This window comes from Cetorhinus maximus, chromosome 24, assembly GCF_964194155.1.
Source record: "Cetorhinus maximus chromosome 24, sCetMax3.hap1.1, whole genome shotgun sequence".
NCBI classification, from domain to species: domain Eukaryota; kingdom Metazoa; phylum Chordata; class Chondrichthyes; order Lamniformes; family Cetorhinidae; genus Cetorhinus; species Cetorhinus maximus.
In genome coordinates, this window is record NC_135902.1 from 10096723 (window position 1) to 10118778 (window position 22056).

At 39.1% G+C, this 22056-nt stretch overlaps 1 protein-coding gene across 4 annotated transcripts in view; it reads left to right on the forward strand.

The window, feature by feature from the left end:
- Positions 1-22056, forward strand: part of LOC144699633 (dual specificity mitogen-activated protein kinase kinase 4-like) — a 155697-nt gene that overhangs the window by 85442 nt on the left and 48199 nt on the right. For all 4 annotated transcript variants that reach the window (XM_078570718.1, XM_078570719.1, XM_078570720.1 and 1 more), the window contains 5 exons: positions 7965-8139; positions 11710-11829; positions 16540-16659; positions 19742-19793; positions 20841-20968. In XM_078570718.1, coding sequence (XP_078426844.1) covers positions 7965-8139; positions 11710-11829; positions 16540-16659; positions 19742-19793; positions 20841-20968 — 595 coding nt within the window. The remainder of the gene's footprint in view (positions 1-7964; positions 8140-11709; positions 11830-16539; positions 16660-19741; positions 19794-20840; positions 20969-22056) is intronic.

Here is a 22056-nt window from a genome sequence, read left to right on the forward strand (position 1 = left end):
CCACCAATGATGGTCATGCCTTCAGCTGCCGAGGCCCTAAGCTCTGGAACTCCCTCCCTCTCTTTCTTTCCTTCTTTAAAACAACCCTTTAAAACCACCTCTTTGACCAAGTTTTTAGATATCTGACCTAATATTGGTATCATATTTTGTTCTGTAATGCTTCTGTGTAGCATCTTAGGATGTTTTCTTATGTTAGAGGTTCTATATAAATGTGTTGTTTAAAAATACTACTATTTCTCTCCTCTTTCTGTCTACGCCACCACCACCCACCCAACTTTTCATGCCCTTTACGTAAGTTCCATGCCTTATAGATCTTTTATCTTTTGGTGCTAGCAGTCTGGGGCTGTTTACACTTTAGGAATCATAACCGGTGCTTCAAACATGATATGTAGTTAAGTCATGTGTAATTATTATTTTTATGTATGGTTTTTGATTTCTTGTGTGCTTAGTCTACAAACATATTCTAAGTAAATTAACTTAGGAATCAAGCAGATGACTATTGTAAGGTACACCTAAATTAAGTTGATATATATCCTATTACTCGTGCACCTGGGAAAAACATACGTAGACTTGAGATGAATTTCATTTTAATAAAGTTGGGCCTTCTATATAGAGATATATTGGGTAATCCATTGGTTAACTTTGCTACAATGTTTGCATAACACTTTGGCTCTTTCCACAACATCAAAGCAGCCATCCTTGAAAAAAATAAAGACAACTAGTTATACACTGTCAGGGCGGTGCAAGAGTACGAGGAGCCCAAGGCAAACCTTCAGCCTTGCGCATCACCCCTTACAATTAACTTTGGAAAATGAATATTGTGCATTATGAATAAAAATTCTACATTTATAATAACAGACTTTTTTAAAATGAAAAAGCAGAATATTACGATACTGCATATTCTCGTTCTACACTTTTCACAGGGTATTTACTAGAAGACATGCAGATTATAATGTGTAATATGGCTCACATGATGTATTACTGTGTGTTCCTGAAACAGTTACTAGATGATTTTGTGCACTATTTACACAATCAATAAATATTACGATAGAGTGGGTTAGTTTAAAATACGTTTTGTGGTATTATTTACTGCTTCACAGTTTTTAAATTGTCATGTAGATGTACAAATTTGTAAAACTGTCGCATAAAGAGAATGCGGAAAATGTGAAATTTTGCAGTGTAAACACGTGGAAATCTATATGTATGTCAGTATATGTGGATGTATATCAGTAGATCTAGACCTTTCATTCCCCCTGATGAAACCTGTTTGTTTACTTATCCAGTTTCACGAATAGTTCATTCAATTTTTTACACCCCCCGCCCCAAATTTTGCCACTCTCTGCGACTGCCTAGTTTGCCTAGTGGTTGCACCACCCCTGGTTGCTTTGTATGTTTGAAGGAGGAGTTCACAGAATTACAGCGCAGAAAGAGGCCATGCAGCCCATTGTGTCTGCACTGGCTCTCCAAATGAACATTATGACTTAGTGCCATTGTCTTGCCTTTTCCCCATACCCTTGCACGTTGGATGATTATTTGAATAAAAACAGTGCCCTCTTGAGTGTCTCGATTGGACCTGCCTCCACCACGCTTCAAGGCAGTGCATTCCAGATTCAAATCACTCGCTGTGTGAAAAAGTTTATTCTCACATCACATTTGCTTCTTTTGCAAATCATTTTAAATCTATGCCCTCTCGTTCTCGATCCTTCTACGAGCAGGAACAATTTCTCCCTATCTACTCTATCCAGACCCCACATGATTTTGAACACCTCTATTAAATCTCCTTGAGGCCTTCTCTCCAAGGAGAACAGTCCCAACCTCCCTGATCTATCTTCATAACTGAAGCTACTCACCCCTGAAACTATTCTTGTAAGCCTCTTCTACACTCTTTCTAGTGCATTCATATTCTTCTTATAGTCATAGAGTAATACGGCACAGAAACAGGCTCTTCGGCCCATCGGGCCCATGCTGCCCATTCTAATCCCATTTTCCAGCACTTGGCCCATAGCTCTGTATGCTTTGACATTTTATGTGCTCATCTAAATGCTACTTAAATGTTGTGAGGGTTCCTGCCTATAGCACCCCCTCAGGCAGTGTATTCCAGGTTACACCCACCCTCTGGGTGAAAACATTTTTCCTCAAATCCCCTCAACCCCCTGTCCCTTACCTTAAATTGATGCCCCTGGTTATTGACACCTCGGCTAAGGGGAAAATTTCTTCATATCTACCCTATCTGTGCCCCTCATAATTTTGTATACCTCTATCAGGTCCCCCCTCAGCCTTCTCTGCTCTGAGGAAAACAACCCCAGCCTATCCAGTCTCCCTTCATAGCTGAAATGCTCCAACCCAGGCAACATCATTGTGAATCTCCTCTGCACCTTCTCCAGTGCAATCACATCCTTCCTATAGTGCAGCGACCAGAACTGCACACAGGACCCCAGCTGTCACCTAACTAGAGTTGTACACAGCTCCAACATAACCTCCCTGCTCTTATATTCTATACCTCGGCTAATAAAGGCAATTATCCCATGTACCTTAACCACCTTATCTACCTGTGCTGCTGCCTTCAGGGATCTATGGACATGTACACCAAGGTCCTTCTGACCCTCTGTACTTCCTAGGGCCTTACCATTCATTGTGTATTCCCTTGCCATGTTAGTCCTCCCAAAATGCATCATCTCTCACTTCTCAGAATTAAATTCCATTTGCCACTACTCTGCCTATCTTACCAGCCCAACTATATCGCCCTATAATCTAAGGCTTTCCTGCTCACCATTTACAAAACCACCAATTTTCGTGTTATCTGCGAACTTACTGATCATACCTCCCTATATTCATGTCTAAATCATTAATGTACACTACAAACAGCAACGGTCCCAGTACCGATCCCTGTGGTACACCACTCGTCACAGGCTTCCAATTGCAAAAACAACTTTCGATCACCCTCTGCCTCTTGCCGCTAAGCCAATTTTGGATCCAAATTGCCCTGGATCCCATGGGCTCTTAACCCCTCGACCATTCTCCCATGCAGGACCTTGTCAAAAGTCTTACTGAAGTCCATGTAGACTACATCAACTGCACTACCCTCATCTACACAACTAGTCACCTCCTCGAAAAATAGCATGGCGCCCAGAACTGTACACAATACTCCAGCTGAGGTTTAACTAGTGTCTTATGTAAGTTCAGCATAACCTTCTTGCACTTGTACTCTATGCCCCTATTAATAATACCCAGGATACTGTATGCTTTATTAACTGCTGTCTCCACATATCCTGCCATCTTCAATGATCTATGCACACATACACCCAGGTCCCTCTGCTGCTGCACCCCCTTAAGAATTGTACCCCTTATTTTATATTATTTCGGCATGAGTGCTTGTGTGGAAGACATGCCTCTGCAGTCTGTCATATTTTGAATCTTGAATAAATTTCAGATTGCCTAAGAAATTGGCCCACCCATTGGAAACCTTTGGTAGTGAAATCCAGGAAATACACAGATCAAACAAATAAGTAAGATTTAATCCAATTGAAGCAAAACTTACTTCAAACTGAGTTCATGAACAGGAGGAAGTAAAGCTTGGTAGCATAGAAAACTGGTCCCAATTTAACTGCTCAACTACTCCAAGGTAAAAAAGGCTAAGGTTCATGATTTTCATACCATTTTGTTTGAACAAAATGAAAATCAGTATAAAGAACTTTTAGTTTGGTCATTGTGTGCAGAAGCAACAAGTTAGAAAATCCTTTTTGGACAAATGTCTGCAATAACTCATGGTCTATTCATGGTTAACACAGCCAATTCAAACAAGACAAGTTATGATCTATAGTTTGTCAGCACCCTTAGTCTTATAAGTGTTACGTGTTGACATCATTTCTAGTAACTGTGAGGAATTCAGGGAAGAAAAGCTAACTTTTTTGGAGGATTTTAGGATTTTAAATCTTACAATGAGGTAGTCTGAATCAGCAAGGTATTCCCCTGTTCCGAGGTCAGATACCAATTGTGGCTCATTGGGAACAATTCAGCAAAGTCATCCTATCTGATGCTAGTCCTTTTGAATTGAGGAGCAATCATTGTTTGTATCATCAGAGTTTCTGGGGTGTCTCAACTCTTACTGCCTATCCCCTGTTTGCCTGCCTTATAAGTGGCTAATTGAAACCACCCATCTTTTTTACTGACAATCTTGGTGACTAGGTTGCACAGCTACACATCCATTGCTTTGTTGTTTGGGCTTCTGTAACACAAATCCAAGTACTTGGGTATTTTTGATGTGCTCCACTTGAAGCCAGAGTCACCATTCCCAGTATTAGCTTGCTTCTAACAAAGGTGGACACCACATCTACTTTATCCTTCCTAAACTGTGTTGAGACATGTGAAAATCGGACCCTTTCTCAAAAAGCAGCCACGTTTCTGATGTCTGTCAACTCACTTGCTGGGGTCAGGAATATCAGTGCTGTGGATATGATCTCTACTTTTATTGCACAATGTCAACATCAAGTAATGTGTCCTGTCCAGCATATTAATGAAATTCCCTCTATTGTGTTTTGTGCCATAAACCTAAACAGAGAAGTACAGCATTATTTGAGCTTCAGGTTCTTGCCCTGACTATCTTTGTGACCTTTTGTAGGTGGAAAATTAAGGATAATTAAGCTGTAGATGTAGCTATTCATATTTGGATTGAGAAGAAACAGGACTCTTGCAGCAAAATAAGATAATTTTCCTTCAAGCAGTATGGGTTACATTTGAACCTGAGTCTCAAAATTTATAGGCCTTGTTCTAGCACATGTTCCGCAAAAGGCAGATTTACTTAAGCTTCTCATGTTTTCTTCCCTTTTCATCTAATTTTTGAAGTAATTTTATTCCTTGATAAAGGCACTTTACACCTAAACTGGCGCTGTCATGTGAGTTCAATAACTGGAAGAGACTTTTTGGCCCACTAAGCTTGTCTTTTTTCCATCTCTGACCCACCAACTGGCAATCTTGGAGTGAAAAATAGTTCCATCGGTTGAATTTTAGATTGATGTTTGTGTCCCAAGTGCAGCTTGTTCAAATTTCAAGTAGTGGAGCTTGGCAGAACTAACACTGCACGATATTGCATTAAATTTATTCCCTAACCTCACAGCTGGCAGGCTGATGGGAGGCCGCATTGAAGTCTTGAAGGGGATAAAGTGTAGCAAACCTTAATGGTAGCAAAAAATAATGAGCAATTGGACAGTAACATATATCAGTAGGGTTGTATAACAGGGTGTGTTGGACTGTATGTCGACAGATGTTTGGAGTCTGGGCTTTGGAAGCAATAAAGAAGTACTCTAGCCCAAATATTAGCAATTCGTTTCTAAGCATAGAAATTCTATGAAGCCTGTTTGTATTTACTGTACTAAACTTTGTAAAATGATATGTCCTTATTTTGTTGGTCTTTGTGGAATGCAATGCTGATTGTCTTTGGCACAGGATGTTAATGAGTGAAATAGATTTTTAAAAAACAGCAGCACTGTAGAGGATAATGAAGTTCAATGATGCACGTATTAAAAAATAAATTGAGACACTTTATAAAATTCAGATATGCAGTATCACTGTGTTACATTGTGGCAGTTTGCAATCTTTAGGCTGTGAAATTTTTGTGTGCATTATTAAATTTGGAGCTCAATTCAAACCTGGCCAAAATAGCTTTGTATGAAAAAATGTTTGTAAATTGGTGCACATTCCCTTCCACAACCTAAGTGAGAGCCATCATCCTTTGAGAGAGACAGTGTAGATATTTTTCTTGCCTGTATGAACAGGTTTACAGACGTTGCATGCTGATGCAACAAACAGTTGCAGTGCTGCCGGGGAAGTCAGTAATACTGGAGCTGTAGTTATTTTGGGAGGTGTGAAAGATCTGCTCTATATGTTTTAAGTTTTGACAGCTGCATGAAAACCTTTCTCATGCATGTTGAGGCTTCAGTAGCATTGATAAATGCCTTGGAGTCTTGGTGGTTGACACAGCACACAGTCTAACAGTTTGTGTGTCTTGGTTCTTCAGTATGCGGTTGCAGAAAGGAAGTTTTGCTTCAGTTCATGAAAGGACATTTATCTAATTGTAACGCCTGTTATAAATAGGTGTAGATTATCCTTTTTATCTGAAATACTGTATTTGGTTGAAAGCCTTTCTACCAGCATATTCTTCAACCTATAACATGGGAAAAGGCCCATCAATCCCAATTGTAGCTGGATGTCGATGGGAATTTTCCTCAATAAAAATAAATCGAATTACTGAGCTTGCAAGCCCTAATTTGTTATTTGGGGGAACTGGTTCAGAAACAGAAATATTCTAGATAATTTTTGTGAAGATGTAATTTTGTAATGGGTTTTGAAGGGTTGGAAATTAATAATTTTATGCATGCAAGCTTGCAGGTAGTACATGGGTTCTTTTTGCTCCTGTCATATGATTGTCATTGTCATTGCATCTACATAAAATAGTGATTAAAATCTAAGTAATTCTGTGCACAGTATGTTAATATTTCAGATTGAATTTAATCCTATTTTTAGAGTTTGGTTAGAAGATGTGTTCATGGTTGCCTTTTATAAGTCAGCAGCCTTTTGCAATCATTTTGAATTTATTGAATTGTTTAAGTGGCAGTGAAAACCCATGGTTTCGCCGTTGAGAAAATACTAGATTCTATAAACTCCTGTAAGATATTCCATTTGATTGCTTACAGAAAATTAGATTTTTAAAGCAAAAGCTTAGGAATTCTATTTGCAATTCCATGGGGCGTGCACCCATTCATCATGAATTAATTTCATTATTATGATTTGTGCTTCATCAAAAGGATTTTTTTCTTTTTGTGTAACATGTAAGATATTAGCAAAAATGGTTCTGGTATTCTGTGCTATATAGTTTGAAAGAGATGCGATTTCCAAAGTTCCAACCATTTCATACACTATTATTTATATGAATCTTGCTGAAACACTAATTGTTCACTTCAAGAAAAAAAACTAATTTTATGCACGAGCTCTTTCTCCCAGTGCACTCCATCTTGATAATTGCCTTTTTTATACTTTAGTCAAAGTATATTCCCAAGCTTTCCTAACTCTTAAGTGAGAATTATTACTGGAGGGGGTTGAAGCATCTATGTGTTAATATTTAATTCTGTTCCACCGTAATCAGTTTGCTTAAGCTGGCAATGTAGCACAAACTGATTCGAATGGTGAATTTTCTGAATACTGGTAGGGTATTGTAGACAATGTCAAAATTAATCTGTGAAATGTATATTTAGTTTTTTTAGTAGAGATCATTTGACTATTTGCTAGTTCTGTCTGCTTTCAGTATGCATTTAGAGATGGCCTCCTGTTTGACTCAGCATGAATGATATGGCAACTTTTATCTTTTGACACTGCTAGTGCCATTCCACTCCAAAAATACAAAACATTATGGTTCATTCGCTCATACGAGTACCCTTAATACAAAATTCTCTCAACCAGCTCTGCTGATTGTTTAAGGGATAAATGTGTTAACTGGCCTGATATCGAGCAATGCAGAACTTCAAAAGTCGCGTCATGAATCATCTTGCCTCAGCCAAGATACCACTGAACCTTCACATCACTCAATCAGAAGATGCAGAGCTTCCTAGTTATTATCCTTCTGTGAAGAGCATCTCTGTTGACATCAGGTGACAGTGACTGCTAGTGAAATAGCTAACTTACTGTTAAGATGCCATTGATAGAGGTAGCTGCAGGTATCTGTCCACGAAACCAAAGCCTAAATGACTTCGTGTCTTTCGGAGATAGGCGAAGGTGGTGTTACATATCTGTGGCACACGCCTGTTACCCTGGCTGTATTTTGCAGGTAAATCAGAAAACATAATGAACTGAGTACTACCTCAGTAACAGAAGCCAGGGTAAAGGAAGTACAATAATCAGAAATTTAAAATGCAACTGAATATTCATATACCATTTCTCCTGTTCTAATGGTCATTTGTGAAATCCTGTTGCAGAGAAAGGCTGCGGACTCACAGCATTGAATCTTCAGGGAAATTGAAAATCTCTCCAGAACAGTTGTATGACTTCACTGCAGATGATCTAAAGGACCTTGGGGAAATAGGACGTGGAGCCTATGGTTCTGTGAACAAAATGATCCACAACCCAAGCGGTCAGGTTATGGCTGTGAAAGTAAGCAATTACATTAGCTGTAGCTAAATTCTGTGAAAATTGGCTTGACATGCATCTTAAAGAACAACAGGATCTCACGTTAATTATAATAAGTCTGACAAACTTATTTGGAACACAGAACTATTAAGTAATTTTTTTACTTTATTCCCATTTTCTTGTTTGCCTTGGTGATTAGGTATACTAGTTCTGGGCAGTCAGCATGGACTAGTTCCAAATCTTGTGTAGTATAATCAGTTACTAAGTAGCATGCATCCACTTTATCTCAGTAGTTTAACTTTCAATTTCAGAGTAGCATCCTTACTGCAGCGGTGAGATATTTTTTCATTTCCTACGTTTATTATCTTTATAGCCTTTATTGGTAAGTTTAACCATCTGTTCCAATTTATGGTTGAGAACTTGGTGTGGATCTGACTGCACAAGAACTGGGTTGGAACTTTTGATTGATTAAAGCCACTAGAATAAGCACACATCACACATTCTTCCAGGATGAGCACATTGGCGACAACTTGATTTGAACCCAGTGGTTATGGAGTGGAAAAGGCATTTCACCTAAAATATATAATTTGAGAGTTCTTAACTTGTTTCTGCACTTTGAGTTTAGTTATAACTAAAGAAACCATTACTGCTTTGACCCTTGTAATTTTTGTGTTATAAGCAGATGAATGCAGCTTTAGTCAGAAGTGAGGATGTTCGCTGATGAATGCACAATGTTTAGCACCATTCACGACTCCTCAGATACTGAAACAGTCCATGTCTAAATGCAGCAAGACCTGGACAGTATCCAAGCTTGGGCTGACAAGTGACAAATAACATTCGCGCCACACAAGTGTCAGGCAAAGACCATCTCCAACAAAAGAGAATCCAACCATTGCCCCTTGATGTTCAATGACATTGCCATTACTGAATCCCCCACTATCAACATTCTGGGGGTTACCATTGACCAGAAACTTAACTGGACTAACCATATAAAGGCTGTGGCTACATGAACAGGTCAGAGGCTAAGAATCATGTGAAAGTAACTCACCTCCTGACTCCCCAAAGCCTTTCCACCATCTACAAGGCACAAGCCATCCACTTGCCTGGATGAGTACAGCTCCCACAACACTCAAGAAGCTTGACACCATCCAGGACAAAGCGGCCCGCTTGATTGGCACCACATCCACAAACATTCACTCCCTCCACCACTGACGCACAGTAGCAGCAGTGTGTACCATCTACGAGATGCACTTCAGGAATTCACCATGGCTCCTTCGGCAGGACCTTCCAAACCCATGACCCCTACCATCTAGAAGGACAAGGGCAGCAGATAGATAGGAACACCACCAAGTCCCTCACCAAGCCCCCTCCAAGCCCCTCACCATTCTGACTTGGAAATATATCGCCGTTCGTTCACTGTCGCAGGGTCAAAATCCTGGAACTCCCTTCCTAACAGCACTGTGGGTATACCCACACCACACGGACTGCAGCGGTTCAAGAAGGCAGCTCACCCACCTTCTCAAGGGCAACTAGGGATGGGCAATAAACACTGGCCCAGCCAGCGAAGCCCGCATCCCATGAATGAGTAATAAAGAAAAACAAGAGCTTTAGTACTTTATAGGAAGTAGCAGATCATCTCTGATTAGTGTATTTTTGCTTTGAGCTTATGCCCTCTGTTTCTACTCTGATTCACTCTAGTGAAAACTAGACAATTAATACACATGAATTAGCATTTAATGGTCGCATGTATTTCATGTTCCAATAAGGTTTTGAAACCAAGCTCAAATGGTGACTGAAATTGAATGTCACACTGTGGAAGCTTTGTGTTTTTTCTTGCAAGAACCACCTTTTGTAATTCAAATGGCACCTTTTTACGAAAAGCAATGACTTATTGTTTGTACAGTATACCTAATATGCACCCTACCTTGCATCACATACTGTAATGAATCAATTTGTCCATTTGTATCACCGGTTTCCTTTCTTTTACATTGCTCAAGGCATGTGCTTGTGCCATCAGGTTTTGGGGGCTAAATGTAAAATAGCCAGGATTTGCTTAATAAAAAACATTTTCAGTACTTTTGTATGCTTTACTGTCAACTTGTATTGAATGTTTCAAACATTTGGAATTATTCAACCAGAAGTATAATACAGGGAAATGCCAAACTATAAAATAGGAAGACACAATTTACATATGTTTACATGAAATTTATAGCGTAGGGAATATGACATTTGGCCCAATTGCCTTTGCTTCTGTTTTTGCTCCATACAAACATTTTCCCACCCTACTTCATCTAACATATCTACATACCCATCCATTCCTTTCTCTGCATGTTCTTAGCTACCTTTCCCCTTCAGGCATTTGTGCTATTTGCCTCAACTATTCCATGTGGTAACAAATACCACATTCTATCCACTGTCTGAGGAAAGAAGCTTCCTCAGGATTTTTTTATTGGATTTGTTAGTAACTATCATAATTAGAGTTTTTAGCAAGTCCCTCAAGTAGTGCTTTTAGCGTGCCCTTAGATGCTTCAATTCTGATTTTTAGCTGGCTGTTTTAGACTTGCCCTTTAGGAACTAGTGGCATTAGTGCGCATCTTGCACAGTGGAAAAACATTGATTACTTGCTGTGGTGTGGTTCCACAGGTGCTGGTTGTTTTCTGTCACTATGTGTCGCCATGCGCCTACACTTAATTGTATTGCCCCCATACTACTTAGACGCAAGCTACTTTTTATGATGACCAAAGACGCTGCACAGGTCTCACTGCTACAACTTAAACTAAACATGCTATGACTTGCTATCAGTAGCAGCTAGGAAGATAACTTGTTTCTTTGCCAGACCCAGCATCGTCAGTTGATTGTTCCATTGCAGACATATGTCCAATAGCAAAAAGCAACAGATCAGTTAACTCCACAAACACCAGCTATTGAACCTGGAGCCTGCCCAGTATGTATGACTCAACTATCAGTTGTATAAACTTGTTTTGACGTTAAAGGAGTTTTCCATATTGTTTAATGGCATAAGAGGTTGTGTGAACTGGTTTGTTATGTGTAAGTTCAGAGTTTTTTTTAAAGGTGTTTAGGAGATGTTAGTTTTGAAATGTCATCTGAATACATGAAACTATAAATGCAGCTTATTGGTTTAGTTCAAATTTACTTTTCAGTGTCTACCATTGCGACTGCAGTAAAGAGCAGACCACAAAATGATGTTTAAGCCAGCACATTATAATTTTTCATTTAAAAAAAAAATGAGCAAAAATGTTTTTTAAGTCCAGGATGCATATTACTTTGAAATACCTCAATTAAGTGTAAATATTAATACATTTATAGTTTGACATTTCCCTGTAGTCTGGTTGAATAATTACAAATGTTTGAAACATTCAATACAAGTTGACAGTAAAGTATACAAAAGTATTGAAAATGTTTTTATTCAATAAACTTAAAATTCTAGCCATAACAATGTGGTTTAAACTGCAGAAGCTAAAGTTCATAAATGTTCATGCTTAGTTTGAACAAAGAAAGAGCATCTGGGAGCTACTTAAAAATAGATTGCACTGTAACAAAACTCTTCTAATGTATAATATTGTCATCTTTCAGCGAATTCGATCAACGGTGGATGAGAAAGAACAGAAACAGCTTTTGATGGACCTGGATGTTGTAATGAGGAGTAGTGACTGTCCATATATTGTTCAGTTTTATGGAGCACTCTTCAGAGAGGTGAGAGAAATGAATAAGTTACTTTACCTATTTGAAGCATCAAAGTGCAGATGCTGTTGGGGGCCTAGCCATCAGTTTTCAGTTATGTGTGGCCCAGTTGAATTGATGTTCAAGCTGAACTTTAAGTGCAGTGACTGAAAAACTAGTACAGAATATAGTCATGTTATACAACTTGGTTTAGAGTCAAGACTGATTGTAATTTAAAAACAACGGAAAGTTCAGTGGTAGTAACTGTCCTCCTATTTGGTACCTCAAATATTAGCCAGCAAAAACAGAAAATGTTGCAAATCCACAGTAGGCCAGTCAGCATCTGTAAAAAGAAAAGATCGGTTCATGTTTTCAGATCTGTAAGATAAGTGAAGATTGTAATAGATTTGGAAAAAAGAGCCAGACAGCAGACTGCTAGGTTGCAATACCAGAGTATTTCAGCTAGAAGAAGAAGGGCATGATAATAACAGAATCATGTGCAAATAACTACAATAGTGAGAGGCCCACACAGAAAAAGGGAGTAAAATGGAGAAAACAGGGGTGGAGAGGAGAAAGAAAACTTGTAGGTGCAGTTGGGCTGAATTGCCTTAGCTTTGATGTAACCCGGCTGAGGGGGTAATAACGCATTTCCCAAAACTGAACCTCCCCAATGGACTAAGCCATCCACCACAAACCATTGTGGCTCTTAACACCAAATCACACCTTGGTCTGTCCCTACTCCTCTGGCATTTTCTTCCCCTCTGAGCACTTCCCCTTGTTCCACCGCTCTTGGCTCTCATTTAAAATCCTTGTTCTGTACTGGCCATCCAAGCACAATGTCAATTTTCTCATGAGCTATCTTCACTGCTTTCCTCCCAACCATCTCTGCACCAACTGACTTCACATCCTAGGTGATTTCAACCTCCATCTCAATTCATCATGTTCTCCCTCCTCCGAGTTCACCAACCTCCTATCCTCCCTTAATTACTCCCTTCCTAAACTCCACAATCCATATTCACAGCCAATCACTTGACATTGCCATTTCATGTGGTCAGGCTACTCCCATAACATCAGTCACAGATAAAAACCATCTCTGATCACTTCCTTGGATTACTCACCAAACCTTTCTGCCTTCTTGGCCAGCTCCAGGGAAAATCTATCCCAGTTACTCAGAAACTGCACTTTCAAAATCTCAATTGTCTAATCTTTGCTCGTCTATTCAGCACACTAGTTCTGCAGCTACCAATCTACTCGATCACATCCTCATCTCCACTTTGCCTCATGCCCATTAAAAGCTTTGCTCTCTCATCCTGTCCGTCCCCCTGCTGAGGTCCTCCCTCATCGTTGTTTCTCTGCTGAGGCCCTCCCTCGTTGCCCCACCCCTCCCCACCAAGGTCCTCATCTCTATTCCCTAAAGCCCAAGGGAAACAGACTTGATCAGATAAGACGAGCAACTGGTTTAGCCCTTCACTCCAATAAGAGCCCATCGACTTCTTAGTCACAAGATTATGAGCATATGATCAGCTGCCTCTGCCATTTTCCTCTCTTCCCCTACACCACCGGGCCAAACTTCCTCTAAGGCTTCGCCCTGACTCTGTCTCTTCCTCTAGTTTCTCTCCTATCTCATCTCATCCTCTCGTCAAGATAAGACCCACGTCCTGCTGTTTTGACTATATTCCTATTAAACTACTGACTGCCCAACTTCTATTCCTGGTTTAAAAACAAAACACTGAAAATATTCAGCAGGTCTGGCAGCATCTTTGGAGAGAGAACTAGAGTTAACATTTCAGGTCTGTAGCCTTTCCTTCTGTTTGTATCTCAGATTTCCAGCATCTTGAGTATTTTGCTTCCTTTCCTGGTTCCCATGTTAGCTGCTATTCATGTTTCTCTCTCGGGATCTGTCCTCAACTCCTTCAAATCTACCATCATCACACATCACCTTAAAAAAGCCAAACCTTGATCCCTCCATCCTTGCAAACTACCATTCCATCTCCAAACTTACTTTCCCCAAATGTGTCATCACCTTCCAATTTGTGTCCATATTTTTCTGAACTCTGGATTTGAATCCCTCCAATTAGGTTTCCACCCTGCCACAGTACTGAAACAGCACATGTCAAAGTCACAAATGCATTTCCTGTGACAATGGCAAAGGTGAATTCTCCTTACTTGCCCTTCTCAATCTGCTTGTAGCCCTTAACTCAGTTGACCACACCATCCTCCTTCAATGCCTCTCCACTGTCATCCAGTTGGATGGGACTGTATTCGTCTGGTTCCTTCTCACCTAATCATAGCCAGAGAATCATCTGCAATGGCTTCTCTTCCTGCTCCTGCCCAGTTACCTCCGGTGTCCCCAAATAATCTATTTCTCACCTACGTGCTGCCCATTGGCAGCATCACCTGAAAAAACAGTATCAGCTTCCATACCTGTGCTGACAACACCCATTTCTACCTCACCACCACCTCTTTTGACCCCTGCACTATCTCTTACATTGTCCGACTGTTTGTCCGAAATCCAGTACTCGCTGATCAGAAAATTCTTCCATTTAAATATTGGGAAGACCAGTGCTATCTTTGTTGTTCATACCAGAAACTTGACTGCCTAGCCACCATCTCCATCCCTTTTCCTGGCAACTGCATGAGGCTGAACCAGCCTTTTTGTTATCTTGGTGTCATATTTGACCTCGATAAACTTTTGGCCACACATCTGTGCCATCACTAAGACCACCTATGTCCACCTTAGTAACATTGCCTGATTCTGCCATTGACGCAGCTCATCCGCTGCTGAAACCCTCATCCATGCCTTTGTTAACTCTAGACTTCACTATTCCAACCCACTCCTGATTAGCCTCCTACATTCTATCCTCAATAAACTTAAAGTCTTCCAAATCTCTGCTGCACGAGACCTAACTAGCACCAAATCCTGCTCACTTATAGCCTCTGCTTGCTGACCCACACTGGCTTCCTGTTAAACAATGCCTCGATTTTAAAATTCATCCATGCTTTTAAACACCTCAAGACTCATTACTTCCTAAATCTGTAATCTCTCCAACCCCTAATTCCGACCTCAGTGTCCCAATTTTAACTAATCCACCATTCTTGGCTGTGCCTTCAGTCACTAAGGCCGTAAGCCCTGGAAAACCTATGCCTCCCTCCACTCAGCATCCCCCCCCAAAAAAGTGCCTCCTTCCTTTAAGACACTCCTTAAAACCTAGCTCTTTGGCCAAGCTTTTGGCCATCTGCCCTAATACCTTCTTATCTGATGTCTTCCATTAGAGGCTGCGACCTTATATTCAATGCTCAGTATCATAATTTGTTTGCTCCCTCTGTGAGGCACTTCGGGTTGTTTTATCATGTTAAAACACTTGGATAAATACAAGACGTTGAATTGGAAATGTTGGCATTGCAGCGGATACATCAGTCTCAAACAGCAGGCTGACGCCAACAGCACAGACAGATTCTCTACCCTTCTGCTACCTCCCTCTAGAATAATGTTCTCACAGAGTCTGTGTGCATAATGCCATTCTGTATTCCCACCTCTTTCCCTGGACGGAATCCCACATCAGCAGCACCAAAGTTGGTGTTCATTCAGTTGGGATGCAAAATGTCCAGGAGAAAGGTAAAATAATATTTCTGATGCTTTTTTTGATTTTTGAGGATCTTCGTATCAGTGATGAAAGATTTGAGGCTGAAGTGGAAATGTAAATTGAAATGGTGGGCTATGTGCAGTTGGGAATCACTTGGAGACAGAATGGAGAAGCTTGGGAAAATGGGCACCAAACCTTTTAGCTCCCCAGTAGTAAAAGATTTTAGTTCAGGCTAGATATGTATCTTGTCTGATCGTGTAACCGGCTCAGAATAATATAGCGATCGCATCAATAACTGATTTTTAGATCAGAATTTACATAAATAGTATCAGCTTTGCGTTGAAAAGGTAACTGATTCCTAAACATTTGAGAATTTGGCTAAAGGTGTAAGCCTACATCCATACAATGGTCATGTATTGTTCTGTTTTGCCCTCGCATTGACTGTTTTGCAACTGTAACTGGTATCAAAGCAACTTGTTTTAAACTGCAAAGGTTTGCCAGACTGCCTGTTTTTCATAGCTGTAAAGAGCCAAGAAAGGTAGGTCACCAGCATTTGGCTGTTAGCATAGCTGTGAACTTGCATTTTAGCATTGATGAACAGCACTCTCCTTTCACCCAGTTTGACAGCAATGTGAAATATGCAGTGAACAATGACTTGCACTGCTCTAAAAGCAGAAACAAATTAAACAATGACTGCAGTAGAACATCAGCAAGGCTGCTCTTACAGTGGCAATAGTAATAGTTTAGGTACATTAGCCAGATATTTTTCTAATTATTAGATCCATCAGCACCAAACTTAAATTATTGGACCTTTCAAATTACATTGCTTCTAACATTTTCTGTTTCTTTAACCAATTCCAGTTCTGTCTCCAAGTGAAAAGTTGATTCTCTGTAGTTATTTGGTAAAGTAGGTGGCCCAGACAGACATTATAATATCTGATTTCTTCAGTAAGAGGCTGCTACATTATTTTCAATGTTTGGCATTTATTTGGAGAGATCAATATGCTGTAGTTGTACAGTAATGGATAACCTGCCTTGTATGTCTCCGAGCAGGAATATCTTTCCTTAGTTGGTTCCTGGACCCAAAAAATAACAGCCCTGTGAGCAAAACAGAATTACTGTCTGAAGATTGACTAATTCTTGATTCTGTTTTCATTAGGGTGATTGTTGGATATGCATGGAGCTCATGTCTACCTCATTTGACAAATTCTACAAATATGTATATGGTGCATTAGATGATGTTATCCCAGAGGAGATCTTAGGCAAAATCACATTAGCTGTAAGTAACTTGATGCATTTTTTAAATAGAAGTTACCTGTTGAGCAGTTCAGTATCTATAGTTAATGTTCCATTATGAAATACAACATGACTACAACAATTTGTAGTGAATTAATTTTACTGTTAATTGAGTGTCTGCCTAAACCTTAATTTGCTGGAAAATGGTTTCTCTCCCTGAGTTTCTCAGTGATATAAAGGGACTGAAATGTTCATAATCTCCTTAACTGTAGTTGTAAACTAAATCAAAAACATACACAAAATCATTTCAGTTGACTTTTAATTAAAAACAGACTTGTCTGTCATTTTTGCTCAACCTGTTTGTTTTTATCCCAACCAAAAGCTAGAACAGCATTTGCTATTGCACTGGAGACAAATAGGCAACATTTTTGTTTATGGAAATGAAAGGGGCTACCAACAATGAACTAATTAGTCAGTGGTATCTGAGTGGTTTATCCCTTGTGTTGAAGCAATGACTTTTCACCAATACCGTGTCCAGTTACTAGCTGAATTAGCTCTGATTAGGCACTCCAACTTGCTCGCTGTAACTGTTGAAATTATTCTGTAAATTATAATCATCTTAAATATGGAAGTGTTGATCTCCTCAAGCTAAAGTCTTAGGGAAAATTTGAGATTCATTTTATCTTAATCAAATAAAACATTTAACTGACTAAAGTTTGAGCACCCAGTTTGATCCTTTGAGATTTAATATTCAGATTTGTAGTTCAAAAAATAATTAAATATCTTTGACTTGAGAAATAGGAGTTTGATAAAATTACTTTGTTGATTATCAGATTCTTCATACTCCTTTGATGTTGACGCTTCATCAATATTAGTGCAAATATTTTTACTACAGACTTCTCATTGATTAACTTCATTTTTGCTGAAGTTAGTTTCTAACTTTAGTTCACCATATAGAACTTGCTATCCTTTTTTTTGTGGAGGTTTAAAGATTTTCATAAACCGTCACATCCTCAACGTGATTTTCATGTGCTGCCATGGAGGTATGAGGTAAACATTTTTGGATAAAGCTGTATTTCTGCATTTTTAAAATTCTTTCCCTCTAGTTTACCAATGATGCATTTTACGGGCAAACGGCACTGCTCGCATTGCAGATCATTATATTATATATTTAATATAAGGATTTTGAAAATATATGCTACATATAAATGTATATTTATATTATAGATATCGATAATATATCTTGTTAGGATGACTGAGAAAGTTTCAACTATTTTGAAGCATGGATACCATCAACATTAATTTGCAGAAACAATTAATTTCCCTCTTTTAGTTGGAGGGGAGATATTGTGACTTACAAGTGACCTATTAATGCTGAAAAAGAGACATGTTGAAGCTTTTTGTCTTGAACTCATCAGGGCGCTTTGCAAGAATACCAATAAAAGGGGGAAAACAACAATTTATGCTGTATGAGAACAGGGTGCTGATTAGTTGGCAGATGGACTTTTGTAGAGGCATGGCCATGAAGAAGGCACCAGTGATGGTAACTGACAGTTAACTGCCAAGCATTGCTTGAAATTTAAACCAGGCAGCTTGACCCTGATTTGTCAAAGCATTGCCCTGAGGAATGAGTCAGCGAATGGCTATCACTTATTTTGTTCAGCTGAAATAGGCGCAATGTGTATACATGTACTTTCTGCCTGCAATAAACAGGGCCCTGTGTATTGATATATGTAGCTTCCAGTACATGCATATGCGCCAACTGTGAGCCTGACTAACAACCTTAAATAAGTTGGCAGCATAATTCTTTGCACACTGAGGATCGTTTAGCAAATGTTGTCCAATCATGGAATCACATCTAATGTTGGACACTGTTTTGAGTTATGCAAGCATGGGCTGGTTAGGTATGGTCTGTACCTTGCCCGTTGTGATTGGCAGCTGGGACTGCTGTTTGATATGACCCACCAGTCTTTGGGACGTACGACCTACATACCTAGCATCACACTGATGCTGAAATTCACACACCACATTATTCATTTGTATGATTAGCAGAGTGTTTTGTGGCTTGACAGCAGCATCCTGTTGGTGGCAAATACCACTCATGTTGCTACTGCACAGTAGCAGCGTGACACAGCTAGCTTCATCTGTTGCTCAAAACTTTGAGATACCTTGACCTTCCAGGCTCTCGAGCCAAAAAGACCTTCTGCCTATCGCACAAATGAGTAATGTGCTATATTATGTCAGTGCCATTGTGACGCTAGGCATGTCGGTAGTGCATCCCAAAGACTGGCGGATCATATCAAACAGCATGCTCAAGCCACTGTTCGCAGCGGGCAAGGTACAGACCGTACCCAACTGGCCTGTGCTTGCAAAACTCAAAACAGTGTTCAACATTAGATGTGAATCCACAATTGGACAAGATATGCTAAATAACCCTGAGTGTGCTAAGAATTACGCTGACAACCAATTTAAGACTGTCAGTCAGGCTTGCAGCATGGCACATTTGTGTGTTTTGGAAGCTACATATATTAATACACAGGACCCTGCTCTTGGCAGACAGAACGAGCATGTGTGCACACAGCACCTGTTTCAGCTAAACAAAATAAGTGACAGCCATTTACTGACTGGCCAAGGCATTGCCCTGAGGAATCAATCAGGGTCAAGCTGCCTGGTTTAAATTTCAAGCAATGCTTGGCAGTTAACTGTCAGTCACCATTACTGGTACATTCTCCCATGGCAACACCTCTGCCAATCAGAGTCTACTTGCCAACCAATCAGCTTCTCATACAGTATTAATTGTTGTTTTCCCCTTTTATTGATATTCCTGTGGAGTGCCCTGATGAGTGCAAGACGAAAAGCTTTAACATGTCTCTTTTTTCAGCAATACTCAAGCCCTATACTATCAAGCGACTATAAACTATTAATGTTGCATTGGCTGTATTGAAATGGGTAATTTAGAGAAGTTTTGGTAGTTTTTTTTTCCAGTTTTTTTTTCCAGCTAGATTGTATCTTTCACCTTCTGCTGCACCAGGCAATATTATGGTTCATGCTAACTGGAATTATTTTCAGCCTGAATGCTCTCTAACCAGTCTGTATAAAGTCTACATGCATCTGTTCTTTTCCAGACTGTGAAAGCACTTAACTACTTAAAAGAAAACTTGAAAATAATTCACCGAGGTAAGAGTCCAAGCTGTTTAAGTAGAAGAAAAAGCTTACATATTGAAATTCAGTTTCTTGTCAGCAACTATCAAAACCATATAAAATAAGACATTAAAAATAAATCTAGAAAATTGTTTCATTAAGTATTAATGTCTTATTTTATATGGTAAATACAGTACTGGAAACACCACATCAATAGTTACTGTTCTGATATTGGAATGATATTCAATTGGTATGATTGGCAGAAGTATTAGAAGTGGGACCTGTTATGAGCTATCAACTTTGTAAAATAAAAATAATTTTTAAAAAGTTGATTTCCAGCTGAGGAGAACTCATGGTACAGGACCAAATGTACCATTTTCTATGTGGGTGGACTGAGTGGACTGCAGCTGTGCATTCTGGCCCATATGTTGATTATGTAACAGTGACAGGCATGTAAAACTCCCTATTACATCTGCCATTCCAACCGTTGGAGGAAGTTGGGACAGTCGAGTTAAAGATGCTTCAATAGCTCCAACAAAAAGAGCTCTTTTTATATAAAAAAACACTCATAAAATGATGAGTACATCAAAAAAGAATTGGAAATTTTAAGTGTAAATATTTACTAATAGTATGTCGCCTCTGCCTTGCCCCATTGGTGTCTGTAAGCTAGTTCTCTGATGTGCTAGCATTCAAGGTTTAAATCAAAAATTTTGCTTAGTCAACAGAGAGCAAAAGTTAGATGTGAATGTATTATATGAGATCAGGTAACTCAGCATAGCCCATTTATTGAAAATGACCAATTTATATGACTGCATCACATCAGGTTATAAATTTTACCCACTGAGCCTTTGGAGAAGCTCAGATTTCATCATTCACTTAGTATGGGCGTTGCATTGCTATTATAAGCATATTATGTAGTATTTATTGCCCTCTTCCAATGGATATTTGAATAATTGTAATACTTGTCTTTTGTGCAGAGAAGAATTTTAATCCCTTTTTTTTAAAAGAAAGTCTTGTATTCTTTGTAAAAGAGTGATCTTATTACATTGTACTAATAACATGTTTGTTGTGATTTTTTTGCAGATATCAAGCCTTCCAATATTCTTATGGACAGGAATGGCAATATTAAACTCTGTGATTTTGGTATAAGTGGACAACTAGTAGACTCTATTGCCAAAACAAGGGATGCAGGATGCCGACCATACATGGCAGTAAGACAATAGTATTTGTTTTTCAGTTGTGTTAAACTCCAATCTGCTGACCCTCAATTGGAAGTTTGAAGCGCGCATATATTTAATTTTTGAAACATGTGGCCTGTGTTCCCAAAAACAAATCCTTGTAATTAAAGAAAGTTTAAAGCCATGCTAGGTGATGCCTTTCAAAATTTAAAAACTTTAAACCTCACTCCAATGTTTCAGCGAACTTGTAATTGTAGTCTGCGTAATGTCTAATGCCGATTATATAGAAAATAAGAAGTTAGTTATCAATACAGCTGATTTACAAGAATATCTGTTTGTTTATGGCAGGTTGCTAAAAGTGTACGTTAGCCGTTAACAGTAATAACTGCTTTTGTGGTTTGAAATAAGTATAATACGGGTTTGTTCTAGCAAAATCACTCATTGCATGACTTAAAAGTAAAGTGCCAGTTAGAAAACAGCCATTCTTGCCAGCAAGTTTCACTGCACTACCCTTTGCCTGGAAGTAGTTTGTTGTTACCTGTAGGTTTCAAAACTAAAATGATCAGTTTATAAGTGAAGAGTAATTTGTTAAGATTGACAAACTGTTGTCATATGGTAGAAGTTTGTTATTTAAAAAAAAACTCTTTACCTGCCACATGAAATCTTGTGCTCAAATTCTGCAATAGCCATTTCCTCTCACTGCTACAGTTTCTTTTTGTCTTGTTAGAACTTTCATGTACATTTTGCTAATCTTCACTTGAGATCTTTGGCTTCGGTGTCACAAGTTAGGTAGCATAGTAGCATTTTATGCAAGTTCTCCCAATTAAAATTTTGAAGGTCAATGGTAGTGCGCTAACTGCATTTCCCTTCCTCCTTTCCGTACCATCAAAAACCGGATTCTTGCTGTGACTTGGAACCAGCTTCAGGTTTCTTGAGCACTTCTGAAAATGTTAAGTGCTTTTAAAAACATGAATAACCTTTAAGAAACTTAAAAACAAAAAAATTTGGAAATATTCAGGTCAGGCAGCAGCTAGGGCGAGAGAAACGTTTGACGTTTCAAATCGATGCCCTTGCATCAGAACTGGAAGAAGGTGGAGATGCCATAGTTTTTAAGCAAGAGG